We start from the raw sequence: 17,226 nt of genomic DNA, 5'->3' as shown, positions 1-17,226 counted from the left end.
AATTCATCAAGCTCTGGTCAGAATATTTTCAAAAGCACAATCCACAGTGCGTGTCTTTGATTTGTCGATATTGTTATGTGCACAGGCATGAACAATATTCTTCTTTTTCTTTTGGGCCTCCTTATCTCGAGAGACAATGGATACGCGCCTGGAGGTGGTCAGTGGTTTGTGAAGCAGCGCCTGGAGTGGCTATAAAGGCCAATTCTGGAGTGACAGGCTCTTCCACAGGTGCTGCAGAGAAATTTGTTTGTTGGGGCTGTTGCACAGTTGGCTCTCCCCTTGCGCCTCTGTCTTTTTTCCTGCCAACTACTAAGTCTCTTCGACTCGCCACAATTTAGCCCTGTCTTTATGGCTGCCCGCCAGCTCTGGCGAATGCTGGCAACTGACTCCCACGACTTGTGAACAATATAGCCTCAAAATATACCCCAGTATCTCACTGCAATACAGACATTATTTCTTTTAACAATCACGTAGTCCTCTATGATGCATTTGATGTTACAGTCATGTGTAATATTCACTTATCAAGGTTGTCATGTTTTCAGTTCAAAGAACTCCATCTCTAATCAATAACAAGAAACCATGTATTGTAAACTAAATATCAAAACTGAATATCTAATGAAAAAAGTTAAAGGTTGTAACAGCTTCGCGCTCTCAGTATACAAGATCTGAAACCTTTATCACCCTTTAGGGTTTATTTTATATATATATATATATATATATATATATAGTCCTATAAAAAGATTATTGAATGCCAGCTTTTTTTTATCTTACAAGGGAAAAGCATTGTTGTAGAAACCAGTCCCAACTTTTTCCTACCTCTCTGAGCCACTGCCAATGCCATTCACAGCTAGCAACTGGGAGATGCATGACACTGGGCCAAAGATAATTATTTTCCTTCCTTTGCAGTAGGGAAGTCCTGGGCCTTTGCTCAGGATTTCCCCAATCAGCATAGCTCAGAATAGAAATTCAACTGCATTGGTGGAGGAAATGAAGCTCCACTGTGCTGTCACATTTCTACTTTACTGTGTCACCTCACTTACCATTAAAATACGGTTATGGATGACTCAATGATAAATGCTCTGGGTACTTAACTGCACAGAACAGGAATGTCCAAGATTTGAGCTGTGTCAGCTGACCTCAGTCAGGTTTCCATATCCTGAGCTTTTCACTTCTAAACATAGAACATAGAACAGTACGGCACAGTACAGGCCCTTCGGCCCACGATGTTGTGCCGACCCTTTAACCTACTCTAAGGTCAAACTACCTACATACCCTTCATTCTAATAGAACATAGAACTTCTGATCAGTGATAGTGACCCTTGCTGGGAAGCATGTGTAAATGGATCTCAGGTGAGTGCAGGATTAGTCATTGCTATAATGCGTCCCATTGTCAAAGAGCATGCTGTTTAATGTCTAGATTCTCAATAAACAAAAGCTACCCAGTAAGATATTATGGAGCTACATCTCAGTGCAAGTCACTGCCTTCATGAAAGATGTGAAGGGGAAAGGTTGTGGGGGTGGTAGAATACGGATCCTAAACAGTTATAAAGTCTCCGTTCCATGGCACCGTCCCCTGCAATCGCAGGAGGTGTAATACCTGCCCATTTACCTCCTCTCTCCTCACTATCCCAGGCTCCAAACACTCCTTTCAGGTGAAGCAGCGATTTACTTGTACTTCTTTAAATGTAGTATACTGTATTCGCTGCTCACAATGTGGTCTCCTCTACATTGGGGAGACCAAGCGCAGACTGGGTGACCGCTTTGCGGAACACCTCCGCTCAGTCCGCAAGCAGGACCCTGAGCTTCCGGTTGCTTGCCATTTCAACACTCCCCCCTGCTCTCATGCTCACATGTCTGTCCTGGGATTGCTGCAGTGTTCCAGTGAACATCAACGCAAGCTCAAGGAACAGCATCTCATCTACCAATTAGGCACGCTACAGCCTGCCGGACTGAACATTGAGTTCAATAATTTCAGAGCATGACAGCCCCCCTTTTTACTTTCATTTTTAGTTGTTTTTTCTTTTTTACATTTTTTACAACCTTTTTTTGCATTTATTTCATTTCATCTTAGTTTGTTCAGTTTGCTTACCCACTGTTTTTTTCATGTTTGCACTTGCTGCTGTTCAATATTCAGTCCGTTAACACCTTTTCTTTACTAATGCTTTGTCTTTCAACACACCATTAACATATTGTTTGCCTTTGATCCATGACCTTTTGGTCAGCTATGTGGCCTTGTCCAATCTACACCTTCTCCTTTGTTATCTCTTGCCCCACCCCCACCTCACTTGCTTATAACCTGTTACATTTTTAATATTTGTCAGTTCCGAAGAAGGATCACTGACCCGAAACGTTAACTCTGCTTCTCTTTCCACAGATGCTGCCAGACCTGCTGAGTGGTTCCAGCATTTCTTGTTTTTATTTCAGATTTCCAGCATCCACAGTATTTTGCTTTTATTATATGTTATAAAGTATAAGCTGCATTTAAATGCTGCAGCATGACTCAAACACCATGTGCAAATTCTTCCATTTTGTAGATACTTACATTTAAAACACAGTAAATATGCTGCCAGTATATGTTATGGAAAGAATGTATACACAGTGTACTAACAGTTGGACAAGTTGGACGGGTTGCACCTGAACCGGAACGGGACCAACATCCTTGCTGGGAGGTTTGCTAGTGCTGTTGGGGGGAGTTTAAACTAATTTGGCAGGGCGATGGGATACAGAGTGGAGGTACAATGGCGGGTGAGTCACAGCCAAATATAGAAGAGAAACTGAGTCATTCTGGAAGGCAGAGCAAATATAGACCTGTTAAGGCACAAGTGAAAAATGCAAGACTGGATTGCATATACTTTAATGTAAGGAGTCTTACTACTAAGGCAGATGAATTGAGGGCGATGATTAGCACATGGGATTATGATATTATTGCTATCACAGAGACATGGCTGAGGGAGGGGCAGGACTGGCAACTCAATATTCCAGGGTATAGAATCTTCAGGCGTGATAGGGGAGGGGATGAAAGAGGAGGTGGTGTTGTACTGTTGATCAAAGAGTCAATTACTGCAGTAAGGAGGGATAATATCTTAGAAGGTTCCTCAAATGAGGCCATATGGTTAGAACTTAAGAACAAAAGGGGGGCAATCACTTGGCTGGGAGTGTACTACAGGCCTCCAAACAGTCAGGGAGATAGAGGAACAGATATGTAGGCAAATCTCAGAGAGGTGTAAAAATAATAGGGTAATAATAGTAGGGGATTTCAACTTACCTAATATCAACTGGGATAGTTTAGTGCAAAAGGCTTAAAGGGGGAGGAATTCTTAAAATGCATACAGGAGAGCTTTTTGAGCCAGTACGTAGAAAGTCCTACAAGAGAAGGGGCAGTACTGGACCTAATCCTAGGGAATGAAGCTGGACAAGTGGTAGAAGTATCAGTGGGAGAGCATTTCAGGGATAGTGACCATAATTCTGTAAGATTTAAGGTAGTTATGGAAAAGGAAAAAGACGGGCCAGAAATAAAGGTACTGAATTGGGGGAAGGCCGATTTCAATTTGATAAAACAGGATCTGGCCAAAGTGGACTGGGAGCAGCTACTTGTAGGAAAGTCCACATCAGGCCAGTGGGAGGCATTCAAAGAGGAAATAGTGAGAGTTCAGAGCCAACATGTACCCTTTAAGGTGAAGGGTAGGACCAACAAGTCCAGGGAACCCTGGATGTCAAGGGATACAGAGTATTGGATCAGGAAAAAAAAGGAGGCTTATGGCAGATTCAGAGTGCTGAAAACAGTGGAGGCATTAGAGGAGTATAGAAAGTGTAGGGGGGTACTTAAAAAAGTAATTAGGAGAGCGAAGAGGGGACATGAGAAAACATTGGCTGTCAATATAAAGGAAAATCCTAAGGCATTTTATAAGTATATTACGGGCAAGAGGATAACCAGGGAAAGAGTGGGGCCCATTAGGGACCAAAGTGGCAATTTGTGTGTGGAGCCGGAGGACAGAGGTGAAGTTTTAAATGATTACTTTTCACCTGTTTTCACTGTGGAGAATGACGATGTAGATGTAGCGATCAGGGAGGGGGATTGTGATATACTTGAACATATTAACATTGAAAGGGAGGAAGTATTAGATGCTTTAGCGATCTTAAAAGTGTATAAATCCCCAGGCCCAGATGAGATATATCCCAGGTTGTTGTGTGAGGCAAGGGAGGTGATAGCAGGGGCACTCACACAAATTTTCAAATCCTCTCTGGCCACGGGAGAGGTGCCAGAGGACTGGAGGACAGCTAATGTGGTGCCATTATTCAAGAAGGGTAACAAGGATAGACCAGGTAATTACAGGTCGGTGAGTCTAACATCAGTGGTTGGGAAACTATTGGAAAAAATTCTGAGGGACAGAATTAATCTCCACTTGGCGAGGCAGAGAATAATCAGGGATAGTCAGCATGGCTTTGTCAGGGGGAGATTGTGTCTAACTAACTTGATTGAATTTTTTGAGGAGGTGACTAGATGTATAGATGAGGGAAAGCAGTTGATGTAGTCTACATGGACTTCAGTAAGGCTTTTGATAAGGTCCCACATGGGAGATTGGTTAAGAAGGTAAGAGCCCATGGGATCCAGGGCATTTTGGCAAATTGGATCCAAAATTGGCTTGGTGGCAGGAAACAGAGGGTAATGGTCGAGGGTTGTTTTTGCAAGTGGAAGCCTGTAACCAGTGGTGTACCACAGGGATCGGTGCTGGGACCCTTGCTGTTTATAGTGTACATTAATGATTTAGACATGAATATAGGAGGTATGATCAGTAAGTTCGCAGATGACACGAAAATTGGTGGTGTCGTAAATAGTGAGGAGGAAAGCCTTAGATTACAAGACAATATAGATGGGCTGGCAAGATGGGCGGAGCAGTGGCAAATGGAATTTAATCCTGAGAAGTGTGAGGTGATGAATTTTGGGAGGACTGACAAGGCAAGGGAATATACAATGGATGGTAGGACCCTAGGAAGTACAGAGTGTCAGAGGGACCTTGGTGCTCTTGTCCATAGATCACTGAAGGCAGTAGCACAGGTAGATAAGGTAGTTAGGAAGGCATATGGGATACTTGCCTTTATTAGCCGAGGCATAGAATATAAGAGCAGGGAGGTTATGATGGAGCTGTATAAAACGCTAGTTAGGCCACAGCTGGACTACTGTGTACCGTTCTGGTCACCACACTATAGGAAGGATGTGATTGCACTGGAGAGGGTGCAGAGGAGTTTCACCAGGATGTTGCCTGGGCTGGAGAATTTCAGCTATGAAGAGAGACTGAAAAGGCTAGGGTTGATTTCCTTAGAACAGAGAAGGCTGAGGGGGGACATGATTGAGGTATACAAAATTATGAGGGGCATTGATAGGATAGATAGGAAGAAACTTTTTCTCTTAGCGGAGGGGGTCAGTAACCAGGGGGCATAGATTTAAGGTAAGGGGCAGAAGGTTTAGAAGGGATTTGAGAGAAAAAAATTTCACCCTGAGGGTGGTTGGAATCTGGAACACACTGCTTGAAGATGTGGTAGAGGCAGGAACCCTCACAACATTTAAGAAGTATTTAGATGAGCACTTGAAACGCCATAGCATACAAGGCTATGGGCCAAGTGCTGGAAAATGGGACTAGAATAGTTAAGTGCTTGATGTCCGGCACAGACACGATGGGCCGAAGGGCCTGTTTCTGTGCTGTATAACTCTATGACTCTATAACAGCAGTTATATGTTCTATTCCTTCCCAATACCCTGGCAGAGGATTCTTCTGATGTATTGGGCTGAATTTTTCCTGCTCGCCGCCGATCTCGCTGGCGAGCTTCTAAAATGGCGCCATACATGCACGAGATGTGCACCACGGAGCCGCCACGATATTTAGCGTGGCGGCTCATTTACATGGAGGGGGCAGACTGCCCGCCCCCGATGACATAGAGGGGGTGGGCGCTCCATCCCCGGCAACGGCGTCTGGTGCCACTGCGCAGTTGCCGGTGCCATTTTTAAAAGGTTTCAGGCCCTTCTGAAGCATTTCAATTTTTAAAGTGACAGTTTTTTAAAAATTAAAATCAAAATTCTATTCATAGTTCCAATCCCTTCTCCTACCCTGTAATGACTATCCTACACTGACTAATTAGTTTATTAACTGCCTTCTCCCCCCAAAAAAACTTTTCTTGAAATCCCGAACTTACCCCCCGAACTTAATGAAACTTGACCTTCAACCCCTTCCCACCATCCCCTCAACCAATAGCAAGAGTTTTCCCCGCTCCTCCCCCCGTTCTGAAAACTACACTCCTCCTCCCTCCCACTAGTGTTCCGCCTCGGATCTACAAACAGAGATCTGAAGGTGCAGGAGTTCCAGCAACCGGCCGGAATATCGGCGTTGGACGGCCGTCGTGACGAGGTAAGTAATTATGCATTGGTTAACATTTATTTAAATATTTAAATTAAGTTTCCATCACCGAGCGGCAGGGGGGGCCGCCACGAGGCCTCACCGCTGCCGATAATATGGGACGGGGACTTCCTGGTGTTGAGGCCCGTGGCGGGCCTCTCCTGGAGGTATTTTCCAGGCCCCCCCGCCACGACCCCCAACGTTGGGGGCTTGGTAAAGTCCAGCCCATTACGAGAGGAAAATCAGCACGTTACTGTCCTGCTTTGGGACCATCTTAGCTGTGATGTAAAGGTGTGCTGAAAGTACATTTAAAAACAAGATTTAACTATTCATCTCGCGGGCATAATTCTGCACTAAGTACTTAAATGATTTGTTTTTGTTAACAGCAGAAAGTTTCTACTAATACCAATAAAGATGGCATAAATAGACTCTTACCTTCCCTGTGCTCTGCCCAATAATTTGGATATTGATCTTTGAGACTTTGGCCAACAAGTGTTAATGAAATTGGCATTTCAATCTTGTTAATACAGTATCCACATTATCATCTCTGAAGTTAGCAGACTACATCAACCCTCAAGCAATTACTCAGGCGGCACACGAATTTTCACAAATTCCACTCATGACCACAGAACAGTACCTCAGACTACAGGCTGCTAATGTGGAAAATTATTTGTCTGATCTGCCTGGATATTTTCAAGATCACAGCTCTGCAACCCAACAGTCCAGCTTGGTTCTAGATCAGAATGATAGACATCTGCAGCCATCCCTGAATTCCATGAACAGAGACACGCTGACTGAAATCCAGTCAATGGAAACCAGCTTTCTGTTGAAAACCATAGAATACAAGGTCACGGAAAGGTAGATATAGACGTGTCTTAACATTTTCTTCAAAATGTGAAAATATCTATACTAAAAATGTTTGAGGGAACTCTATATATGTATGGTTCAGTAGTTCACTTATAATCAGAATGATCTGGGAAGTGTCTTAAATTATACGTAGGGTTGTACAGTTTTCATGGCGTGGATTGTTTCCTCAGGAGTATCAGATGCTGCATAATGGTTTGTGTGTTACAACAGCATAAAATTGCCCCATTTCTTGTTTTATATTAGGATTCACCACCATGAGAGATTAAACAATAGCACTCCTTTGTGTAGGTTCATATCAGTGATCAGCTTGTGCATGTTACATTACTTCTTACACAATTTGGAACACTATCCTATCTAGAATGTACTGTAGAAATTTGAATCTAGGTTATATCTGCCACCTGGCACCTGACATCTGGCACAGTGGTTAGCACCGCAGCCTCACAGCTCCAGCGACCCGGGTTCAATTCTGGGTACTGCCTGTGTGGAGTTTGCAAGTTCTCCCTGTGTCTGCGTGGGTTTCCTCTGGGTGCTCCGGTTTCCTCCCACATGCCAAAGACTTGCAGGTTGATAGGTAAATTGGCCATTATAAATTGCCCCTAGTATAGGTAGGTGGTAGGGAAATATAGGGACAGGTGGGGATGTGGTAGGAATATGGAATTAGTGTAGGATTAGTATAAATGGGTGGTTGATGGTCGGCACAGACTCGGTGGGCCGAAGGGCCTGTTTCAGTGCTGTATCTCTAAACTAAAATCTAAACTAAACAAGCTGGATTGTCAACATAATAACATGTTGCTGGGGGCTGGTACACATATAAATCAGTCAGTGGGCTGTATATGTTTATACTCAGTAATGCAAATCCTATTAACATATTGGCTCTCCCCAATATTTCCCTCCTCTCTACTTCTTCCCCACCTCAAGAAGCCTGAAAACATGAAATCTAAATTTCTCAGGCTTAAAGGAATGGTAAAGACTGTTTCATAATTGGTGCAAAAAATTCATAATTGGTGCATAATTGATTCAAAATCTACCAATCAAAGATCAGCTGTTTCCACTCCTCTAAGCTCAGGAGTTAAAAGCTGCTTGTGTTGCCTTTTTGCACAAGCACAAAGGGACTAGCAAAAGTGTTGAGTTCAAACAAAGGAACTCATGGGCCAGGTCTTGGATATTTCCAGTTGAAAGATTTGGTAGAGGATTTTGAGTAAAACTATTACAATACATCATTTTTAAATGTAGTAGGGTTATCCTTCCTGACACACAATCATATGGATATCAATAACCCTCCTATTTAGAGTCATAGAGTTTTACGGCACAGAAACAGGCCCTTTGGCCCAACCCGCCTGTGCTGACCATCAAGCACCCGTCCAATCTAATCCCATTTTCCCACACTTGGCCCATAGCCTTGTATGCTATGGCGTTTCAAGTGCTCAACCAAATATTTCTTAATTGTTGTGAGGGTTCCTGTCTCTACCACCCCTTTAGACAGTGTCTTCCAGATTCTGACCATCCTCTGGGTGAAAACATTTTTCCCCAACTCCCCTCTAAACCTCCTGCCCCTTACTTTAAATCTATGCCCCCTGGTTATTGACCCCTCCGCTAAAGGAAAAAGTTTCTTCCTATCTATCCTATCAATGCCCCTCATAATTTTGTATACCTCACTCAGGTCCCCCCTCAGCCTTCTCCGCTCCAAGGAAAACAACACCAGCCTATCTAGTCTCTCTTCATAACTGAAGTACTCCAGCCCAGACAACATCCTGGTCAATCTCCTCTGCACCGTCTCCAGTGCAATCACATCCTTCCTGTAGTGTGGTGACCAGAACTGTACACAGTACTCCAGCTGTGGCCTAACCAGCGTTTTATACAGTTCTAACATGACCTCCCTGCTCTTATATTCTGTGCCTCAGCTAATAAAGGCAAATATCCCATATGCCTTCCTAACCACCTTATCTACCTATGCTGCTTCCTTCAGTGATCTATGGACAAGCACCCCAAGGTCCCTCTGTACTCCCGAGGGTCCTACCATCCATTGTATATTCCCTTGCCTTGTTAGTCCTCCCAAAGTGCATCACCTCACACTTCTCAGGATTAAATTCCATCTGTCACTGCTCCGCTCATCTTACCAGCCCATCTATATTGTCCTGTAATCTAAGGCTTTCCTCCTCATTATTTACGACACCACCAATTTTCGAGTCGTCTGCAAACGTACTGATCATACCTCCTATATTCACGTCTAAATCATTAATGTATGCCACAAACAGTAAGGGTCCCAGCACCGATCCCTGCGGTACCCCACTGGTCACAAACCTCCATTCGCAAAAACAACCCTCGACCATCACCCTCTGTCTCCTTCCACCAAGCCAATTTTGGATCCAATTTGCCAAATTACCCTGGATCCCATGGGCTCTTACCTTCTTAACCAATCTGCCATGCAGGACTTTATCAAAAGCCTTACTGAAGTCCATGTAGACTGCATCAACTGCTTTACCCTCATCTACACATCTAGTCACCTCCTCGAAAAATTCAATCAAATTTGTTAGACACAATCTCCCCCTGACAAAGCCATGCTGACTATCCCTGATCAATCCCTACCTCTCCAAGTGGAGATTAATCCTGTCAAAAATTTTTCCAATAATTTCCCTACCACTGATGTTAGACTCACAGGCTTATAATTACCTGGTTTATCCCTGCTACCCTTTTTGAATAATGGTATCATATTCGCTGTCCTCCAATCCTCTGGTACCTCTCCTGTGGCCAGAGAGGGTTTGAAAATTTGTGTCAGAGCCCCTGTTATCTTCTCCCTTGCCTCATATAGCAGCCTGGGATACATCTCATCTGAGCCTGGGGATTTACCGACCTTTAAGCCTGCTAAAACAGCTAATACTTCCTCCTTTTCAATGCTAATTTGATCAAGTATATCACAATCCCCCTCCCTGATCACTGCTTAGCAGAGTGACCATTTTCCAGGTGTTAACCTAGACAGCAAGTGTTGGTAGGCTAATGAACATCCTAACCAGGACTGATTATGTCCTCATCCAATGTACCCACAGTACTTAGATATTAACTAAGAGAATTAGTCAGTTATGATCTCTCATGTGATACCCTGGATGAGATAAGCTAGCTCTGCAGAGTGTGGGATTCGAAGCTGGGACCTCCTGGAACTGGCTTAGTGCTAAGCTGGAAGGAGTCTTTCATCCATTAGGTGTATTTGGGAGTCTTAAATCATGGTGGAACAGAACTGTACCCAGAACAAAATAAACTTCTCAATCTATGACTTGTAATGTGTTTTCATGACTGTAACTTAAAAGGATAGGGACTGGTCTCTTAAAGAAGGAGAATACAGCTCAGTGGGCCATTCTGTGCAATTGAAGGAATCAGCTTAAGTAGCTTATTTAATTAAATTTACTATAACGAAAGTAATTATTGTCCTCTTACAATTTTACATTCTAGTGAAGATATTCTGAATAGTAAGAGTGATTTCCACCTTGCCTTTCAACCTTGTGTGAGTTGCAGTGATATTGCACAAGTAAGTATTTACTTCATTTTCACATTGGTGTGATGTAACAATTCTTAAATGTTATAGATTACACATGTATTGTCTGAATGGGCTAAACTCTGGAGTGCTGGATTGTTTGATTAAGCACTATGCATCTTAAACATGTTAAATAATATGAGTAAGAGTACCATGTGGGCAACTAGGAATCCACATTGGCAAACAGGAATTTCAACTGGAGGTTTTGGTTTTGATTGTTTTTGGGTGGGGGAAGGAAATAATTGGTACTTTGAAATAACCAGGAGTATTAACAAGGCAGCAAAATAATCAAAGGATTCAGAAGAAAGTACAAAGCTTGAGCAAATTTGAACTGCCACCTGAATTCTTCAAATGAGATCATAGCTTTTATGCTACTTAAACATTTTAGTTATTTTTCATATTGGTCCAGAAATTGCTGGAGTGGCAAAACCTCACAGGGAACGATGTGAATTGAGGTTTTTTACCTCACTCTTCAGATCGCATTATATTTATTCCCCAAAATGGTCAAACTCACAGACCAACCACGTGGCACAATAAATAGCTGGAAGGAAATGCCATCAACTGAACAAATGCGTGGCACAGAGAGGTGAGTGACCTGTAACTTCTAAAATAACCTTAAATTAGCTCTTTAAAAATTATTAAAATTAAAAAAACCTTTTTACAAAGCAGTAATTAATTGCTTTGCATAAACACTTCCTCACAGAAAATAATTTTTAATACTGTCACAAGAAAAGGCACAACATGAGAAAAAGAGGATGCTGCCCTGGAGGGGACTCTTATGCCAGATTGAGATGTGTGATCAGTGGGTACTGGCGAAAGAGAGGTCAAAGACTCCCCACAAAATAAGCATTGTGACATGGAGATGACAGAGACACTCACTGCAACATCCATGGTCCTACGTACAGTCGACCAGAGCAGGAACAAATATAATGATTTAACCAAAGCAGAAAAGGTAAAGATTATTATGGCATAATTTTAAAACTCCAATTTATGTTACCTCACGCAGACAAGTAAGCTTTTTTTTCAATTTGTTTTGCAAGTTGTTTGTGGAGGATTGAATCCAAAGTCAAGTGAGTGGTAAAACTCAGTTGCCATGGGGAAACAGCCTTCAGCAAGAGCACATTTGATTGAATGAAAAGACTTCCCACCAATAAGCAGCTCATGTGATGCTCTCTCTTCCTATTTTTCTGACTATGTAGGGTATGATAATGCCTAAGAATGGGTGCTAATGGTAGGATACTCCCTTCCTCAGGGAGCTTAGCCCCCACCATGAGGACAGGGCCCTGCATGTGCAGGGTTGCAAGGTGTTTCATCTGTGACCCACCCAGACATTGGACTCAGGCATAGTGAGTATCACATCCTCTTGTTTTGTCTCCTGGCCATGACAGAAAGGAGAGGCAGCTATGATTTGTGAAATGTATGTGTTCTATGGGCTGCATGTTTAAAACGTCCTTCATGGCTGCAGGTGGGAAAAGGAAGCTAGAGTGGGGTGGGTGGTTTGGATGTTTGTGCATGTCAGCACTGGCAAAGACATTATTCTATGTTGTGTATTGAAAGTTAAGATAAAATTTGTGTAATGTGACATATGAGCAAGAATTACCATTGTAACATTTTGTTCATCTTTCCCACAGGTCCACAGCAATCTGAAGAGCCAGGGGCTGTGGAGGGCAGTGAGGAGGGACTGTGGAGGGCAGTGAGGAGGGGCTGTGGAGGGCAGTGAGGAGGGACTGTGGAGGGCAGTGAGGAGGGGCTGTGGAGGGCAGTGAGGAGGGGCTGCAGACAGCAGTGAAGGAGGCTGAGTAGGAGGCGAAGGAACAGTGAGGGGGACGGGGGAGGGAAGCAGAATGAAGAGGCTGCATGCCCTTGGTTGCGGGAAGTGGGAGGGCAGGCAAAGTGTTATTGTCACTCTGGCTCCATACATCCGCCAAGCTGCAGGACTACTGGGAGGTGGGGGAAGATGCATCCCGGCCCCCTTTAAAATTGGAGTCGATATCAGGGCTCCAGAGTTGTGAAGGAAGCTGATTGGGGAGCATGGTGGGTCCAGGAGTTGAGGCTCCTTAATCTGAACGTGTTGTTTGGGCAGTTGACATGTTCGCAACAAGTACGATTATACTGTGCCACCACACCCCCCTCCCCACTTTCCCTGCAGCAGCACCTATATGGGGACAGTTCAGGGCCATGAGGCTAACCAGTAGGAAGGTAACAGATGCCAGGGCCACTTCCTTTCACCCCCAAGCTTGTGCCAGATGCATAGGCCTTGCAGGGACCAGCTGCTGAGGATGATTCTCCAGTGATGCAGCCAACAGCTGTCTCTCCATAGGAGGCAGCTGCCTGTAGTGGCAGCCCATCAGCTTCCCAGTACCCCTTGGAGCAGCATCAGGAACCCAGATCCCAACACCCTCATCCTTGGAATGTGCAGAGGTGAGGTGTCGGAAGGAATAGGTTGCTTCTGACTTATAGGGCTTGATTTTACCGGGCCCCCGACATCAGTCACCAAGGCGGGAGAGCTGGAAGATTGTTCTGGCAGAGGCCCGCCACGGAGCTCAACGCCGAGTGGGCCCGGCCCAATCCTCCCAGCGGCGGCGAGGCTCCGTGGCAGCACCCCTGCCGCTGGGCGATGGGATCTGAATTCCAATATGTAAATTAATCAAATGAACAAACTTACATACTCTCACCTCCAATCTTCTGGGCCCGCTGTGATCTTCAGTGCGGCGGCCGGCACTCCCGCGCCTTCACTTCCCCGTCTGGGGAAAGCTGGCGGGATACTGGTGGGGAGGGGGGAGAGTTAAGATTTTTAGTGTGGGGATGGGGGGGGGGGGGGGAAACGGGGTCAAATAAACGTAATGAGTGTAGAGGATGGTGGGAAGGGGTGAACTTTAAACTTTGTACAGTCTTGGTGGGGAATGTCAGATTTCAAATGTAGGTGTTTTGGGGGGAAAGGGCAAATATTTAATGTAATTTTTATTGGGGGTGGGAAAGGGGCATTAGGATTTTATTTGATACATTTTGGGGGGTGTATCTTTAAAAATTTAAATTTGCTGTCAGGGCTGGCTGCTCTTTTAAAATGGCGCCAGTGCCTGCACACAGGAGATTGCAGTGGCTCCACATGGGCCGCCATTTCTTTCACCCGCCGCCGAGATCACAGTGGGCTCTTAAAATCCAGCCCATAGAGTCCACCTCCTCCTGCTGAGTTTCACTCACACCTGACCCTCAGGAATGCCTGTGAAGGTGCAAATCTTGTAAACTGTTTGTTAAATTTGTTACTGTTGTTGTTCTATTGTTTACTGATATTTATTTTAATTTGTTACTCTTAATACTACAGTTGCTGTCTCGCCTGTTAAATAATTCTGAAAAGTCATTTGCAGCTGGTTGAAACAGAAAATTTTAAAAATTTTTAACAATTACAACTGTTGTCAAATGAGAAATCTAGCACTTCTTTTAAATTGACACATTACCTCAATTTTTGTTTAACCTGTTGCACTGAATAAATGTTCCACTGTTTGACTTTTAACCATGCCTGTCCTTCCTTTTGTGTGCTGGTGTTGGGGAACAAGGGAGAGGACAATAAATCCGCCTTTGACAGGGTCGCTGCGGCGAGATTAAATCACACTTGCGGCACAAATCCAGCAGTTTTTTTGGCATACAATGAATGTCAATGGGAAGGTTGATGACGAACCTCCAATTTTTTCAGTTCTGTTGAGCCACATGGCAGAGCTACACAAATCACCAGCAATTTGTGATGAATTGGAACTTGCGCCATATCTCTTACCTCAAATTGCTTTTTAAAAATGAATTAACGATGGCAGGCGCTGTGAACTCACCTTTAGTTAGCCAGCATATTCTGGGCCAATGTAAAATGTCGAGTATATGGTAGGTGTTTCTCCCCCCACCCAAATTTTGAGCCTGTACATTTTTTTAAGTGGCAGTAGGTGGAAAAGGAGTTAATAAGTGTTACAATATGACAATATTAAGTCCAAAGAATTAATGATTGTGATGAAATCACTACAAGATTATCTTGTAATAATTGTCAGGCAATAACTAGACAACAGTTGAGTTAATTCCTATCGTGATTTTATTTTAAAGGTCGATACTTGGACCACTTCTAAAATTGTTGATTCAGGATCTTTGGGAGCAACTTCTTTGGCAGTAAAAACTGGACAAGATTATTCTACCTTCTGGTTTGCTGACTTTACTCCACGGAAGGAAATGGAGTGGGCACCCACAGATTTGCAAGATACCAAAAACCCAGCAGGAAAAATGATTCTGGGCTCTGCATTATATCCAAACTTAGAGGATGTAAATCTAACACTCAATGAAAACCAGCTAACATCACACCATCCTTCAGCAAACTTCCTACAGTTGGCAAAAAACTCAGGTTCCAGAGCTGATCTGCATAAAGTGGTCAGAAACACATCCCTCGGGGTAACACGACCTGTACAGAAAGGTAGTGGTTCAGGTCGAGGAGATAGTCCTGCTAAAGGAGCAGAGCTGGGCGTTCCTCAATTAGGAATCCTGCTTGGTTGCTCTGCTGCTTTTGGGATGGCGCTAGCAGTAGGGTTACGCCATCTTCTTTCCCAACACTGTCGAAAACACACAGAAGTGTCCTTTCGGGACCCAGACAGCAGCATCATCAGTGTGGGAGAGAGTGGTGAGCTGGTGCATGTCAGAAAGATACGTGAAAACAGCTTTGTGCTTGTTCAGGCTGAATACAATGTGATCACTCCATCAACCACTGGTGGAAAGTAATTGCAGATTAAGATGTGTAAGGTTCTTCTTAATTGATTATACATCACACCCTCATTACAATGTACTCTGTTATAACACTATGAGCTCAATTACCATTTGCGTGAGTGAAGGAGAGAGATTTGCAATCTGTGTGTTCAGCCCCTGGCTTGTTCTCTTCACACTTACAGATTGTGAGTATATTTCACAGGAAACATCTGTTTATCAATTCTACATTTTCCTTATGTGCAAGGCTGGTGAAAATTTCAGAGGTGTACTCGCTGTTTAATATCCACATTTAGCCCTTGCTTTTGCCGGTCGGCTATAAGGGTACATGTATAAAGGCAGTCTGACTGCAACAGGGGTTTTGGGAGATGTGAAGAGGATGGGGGGTTGGTAGTGCAGGAAGAAGAGATGTGTGCAATTTTAAGATGGCAGTCTCAATGCTGCTGATGTAGTAATGGGTTTATTTGGCGTTTGCCAAATAAATCCATTTGTATTGGTGGCAATTTGCATTATGGATACATTATGATCTGTTGTTTACATCTACAGGTTGTTAATTGGAACAAGTCAGTAGAAATTGTTGTTCAATAAAATTGCTGGCTCTTAAGAGGTGTAAATAAGGGACAAAATATCCATCGTCTTTATCTGGGGTTTAAAAAATCTTTTGAATACAACTAGAGCAGGATGCAAATTCAAAACTACTTTAAAGCGTTGAAAAAAATCATTCAGTTCATGTTTCTGGGCCAGATGTCTCTTTCCTTCATTTGCTGATGGTATTTCTCTTGTCAGGAATTTCTTTGACGGTATGTGAAAAATAGAAAAACCCGGTTTTCCTCTTACCCCTAGTTTAAAGGTGGCAACTCATATTGAAGCACAATTGCATGGGGAGTGCCAACCATTGAGTACCTTACACAAGCAACTATGCTTCAGTTGTGAGCTTGGACAGGAAGTCTTGATTGACTACCCTATCATGAGGTATCATACCTGATGTCTGCATTTTTCTGCAGGAAGTGAAATGAAGTGGGAAATCTGGCTGACTCTTCTCCCTGACTCAGGGGCATCAGGGCCAATTGTCGTGACTCAGCTGAGAATGGTTAACTCAATATGGAACAGAAATTAAACTGTGAACCTTTCTGCTGTGCATGGCTCTTGGTACTAGACAAAGCAATACCCGTATACAATGATCTATTAGACTTGCTGAGGGGCTTTCAAATTGATTTCTTAGTACAGCAATGGAAAGCAGCAGCAATCTATCTGAGAAGTACTCACTGGTGAACAATTATATTACCTGCTACCACTATACAAGCCCTAGGCCTCACTCAGCACAGTGCCCAGCTTACAGTTTTATAAATGAGTGGAAGTAATTAAAAAAGACCAAGACAGTCAGTTTTATGCTGATGTGAAGCAGTTGGGTGTGCACTGATGTAAAAGTAGCAGCAGAATGTGGCATTAAATTGCACACAAAAGTCAAGAAGTGAGCCACCACTTTTGAGGTCTGGTCATATTGGTTCACACCACTTTTAATATAACTCCACTAGTTTCCTGTCTCATCAAGAGGTATTGTGATTAAAAGAGCAGACATTTTCCCAGTACTTAAATCGTAAGCAGGTACATCTCTTAATATATGGTTTGCATGAAAATTTTCAATTTTTTTCCCCCATGTCTAGACAGAAAATTATACCTTTTCACATGATTTGACCTGTTCACTACTGATTTTGT

The 17,226-nt window shown here is 43.5% G+C and overlaps 1 protein-coding gene across 1 annotated transcript in view; it reads left to right on the top strand.

Moving 5' to 3' along the window:
- The window catches only part of LOC137355407 (reelin domain-containing protein 1-like), a 77,669-nt gene extending 62,141 nt beyond the window's left edge, over positions 1 to 15,528 (top strand). The window contains exons 5-7 of the mRNA XM_068020481.1: positions 6,947 to 7,247; positions 10,701 to 10,776; positions 14,866 to 15,528. Coding sequence (XP_067876582.1) covers positions 6,947 to 7,247; positions 10,701 to 10,776; positions 14,866 to 15,528 — 1,040 coding nt within the window. The remainder of the gene's footprint in view (positions 1 to 6,946; positions 7,248 to 10,700; positions 10,777 to 14,865) is intronic.
- Positions 15,529 to 17,226: the final 1,698 nt, after the last annotated feature.

This window comes from Heterodontus francisci, chromosome 1 (assembly GCF_036365525.1).
Source record: "Heterodontus francisci isolate sHetFra1 chromosome 1, sHetFra1.hap1, whole genome shotgun sequence".
NCBI classification, from domain to species: Eukaryota; Metazoa; Chordata; class Chondrichthyes; order Heterodontiformes; family Heterodontidae; genus Heterodontus; species Heterodontus francisci.
The sequence above is the reverse complement of the archived record's forward strand: the minus strand, read 5'-3'. Positions and strand labels throughout refer to the sequence as shown.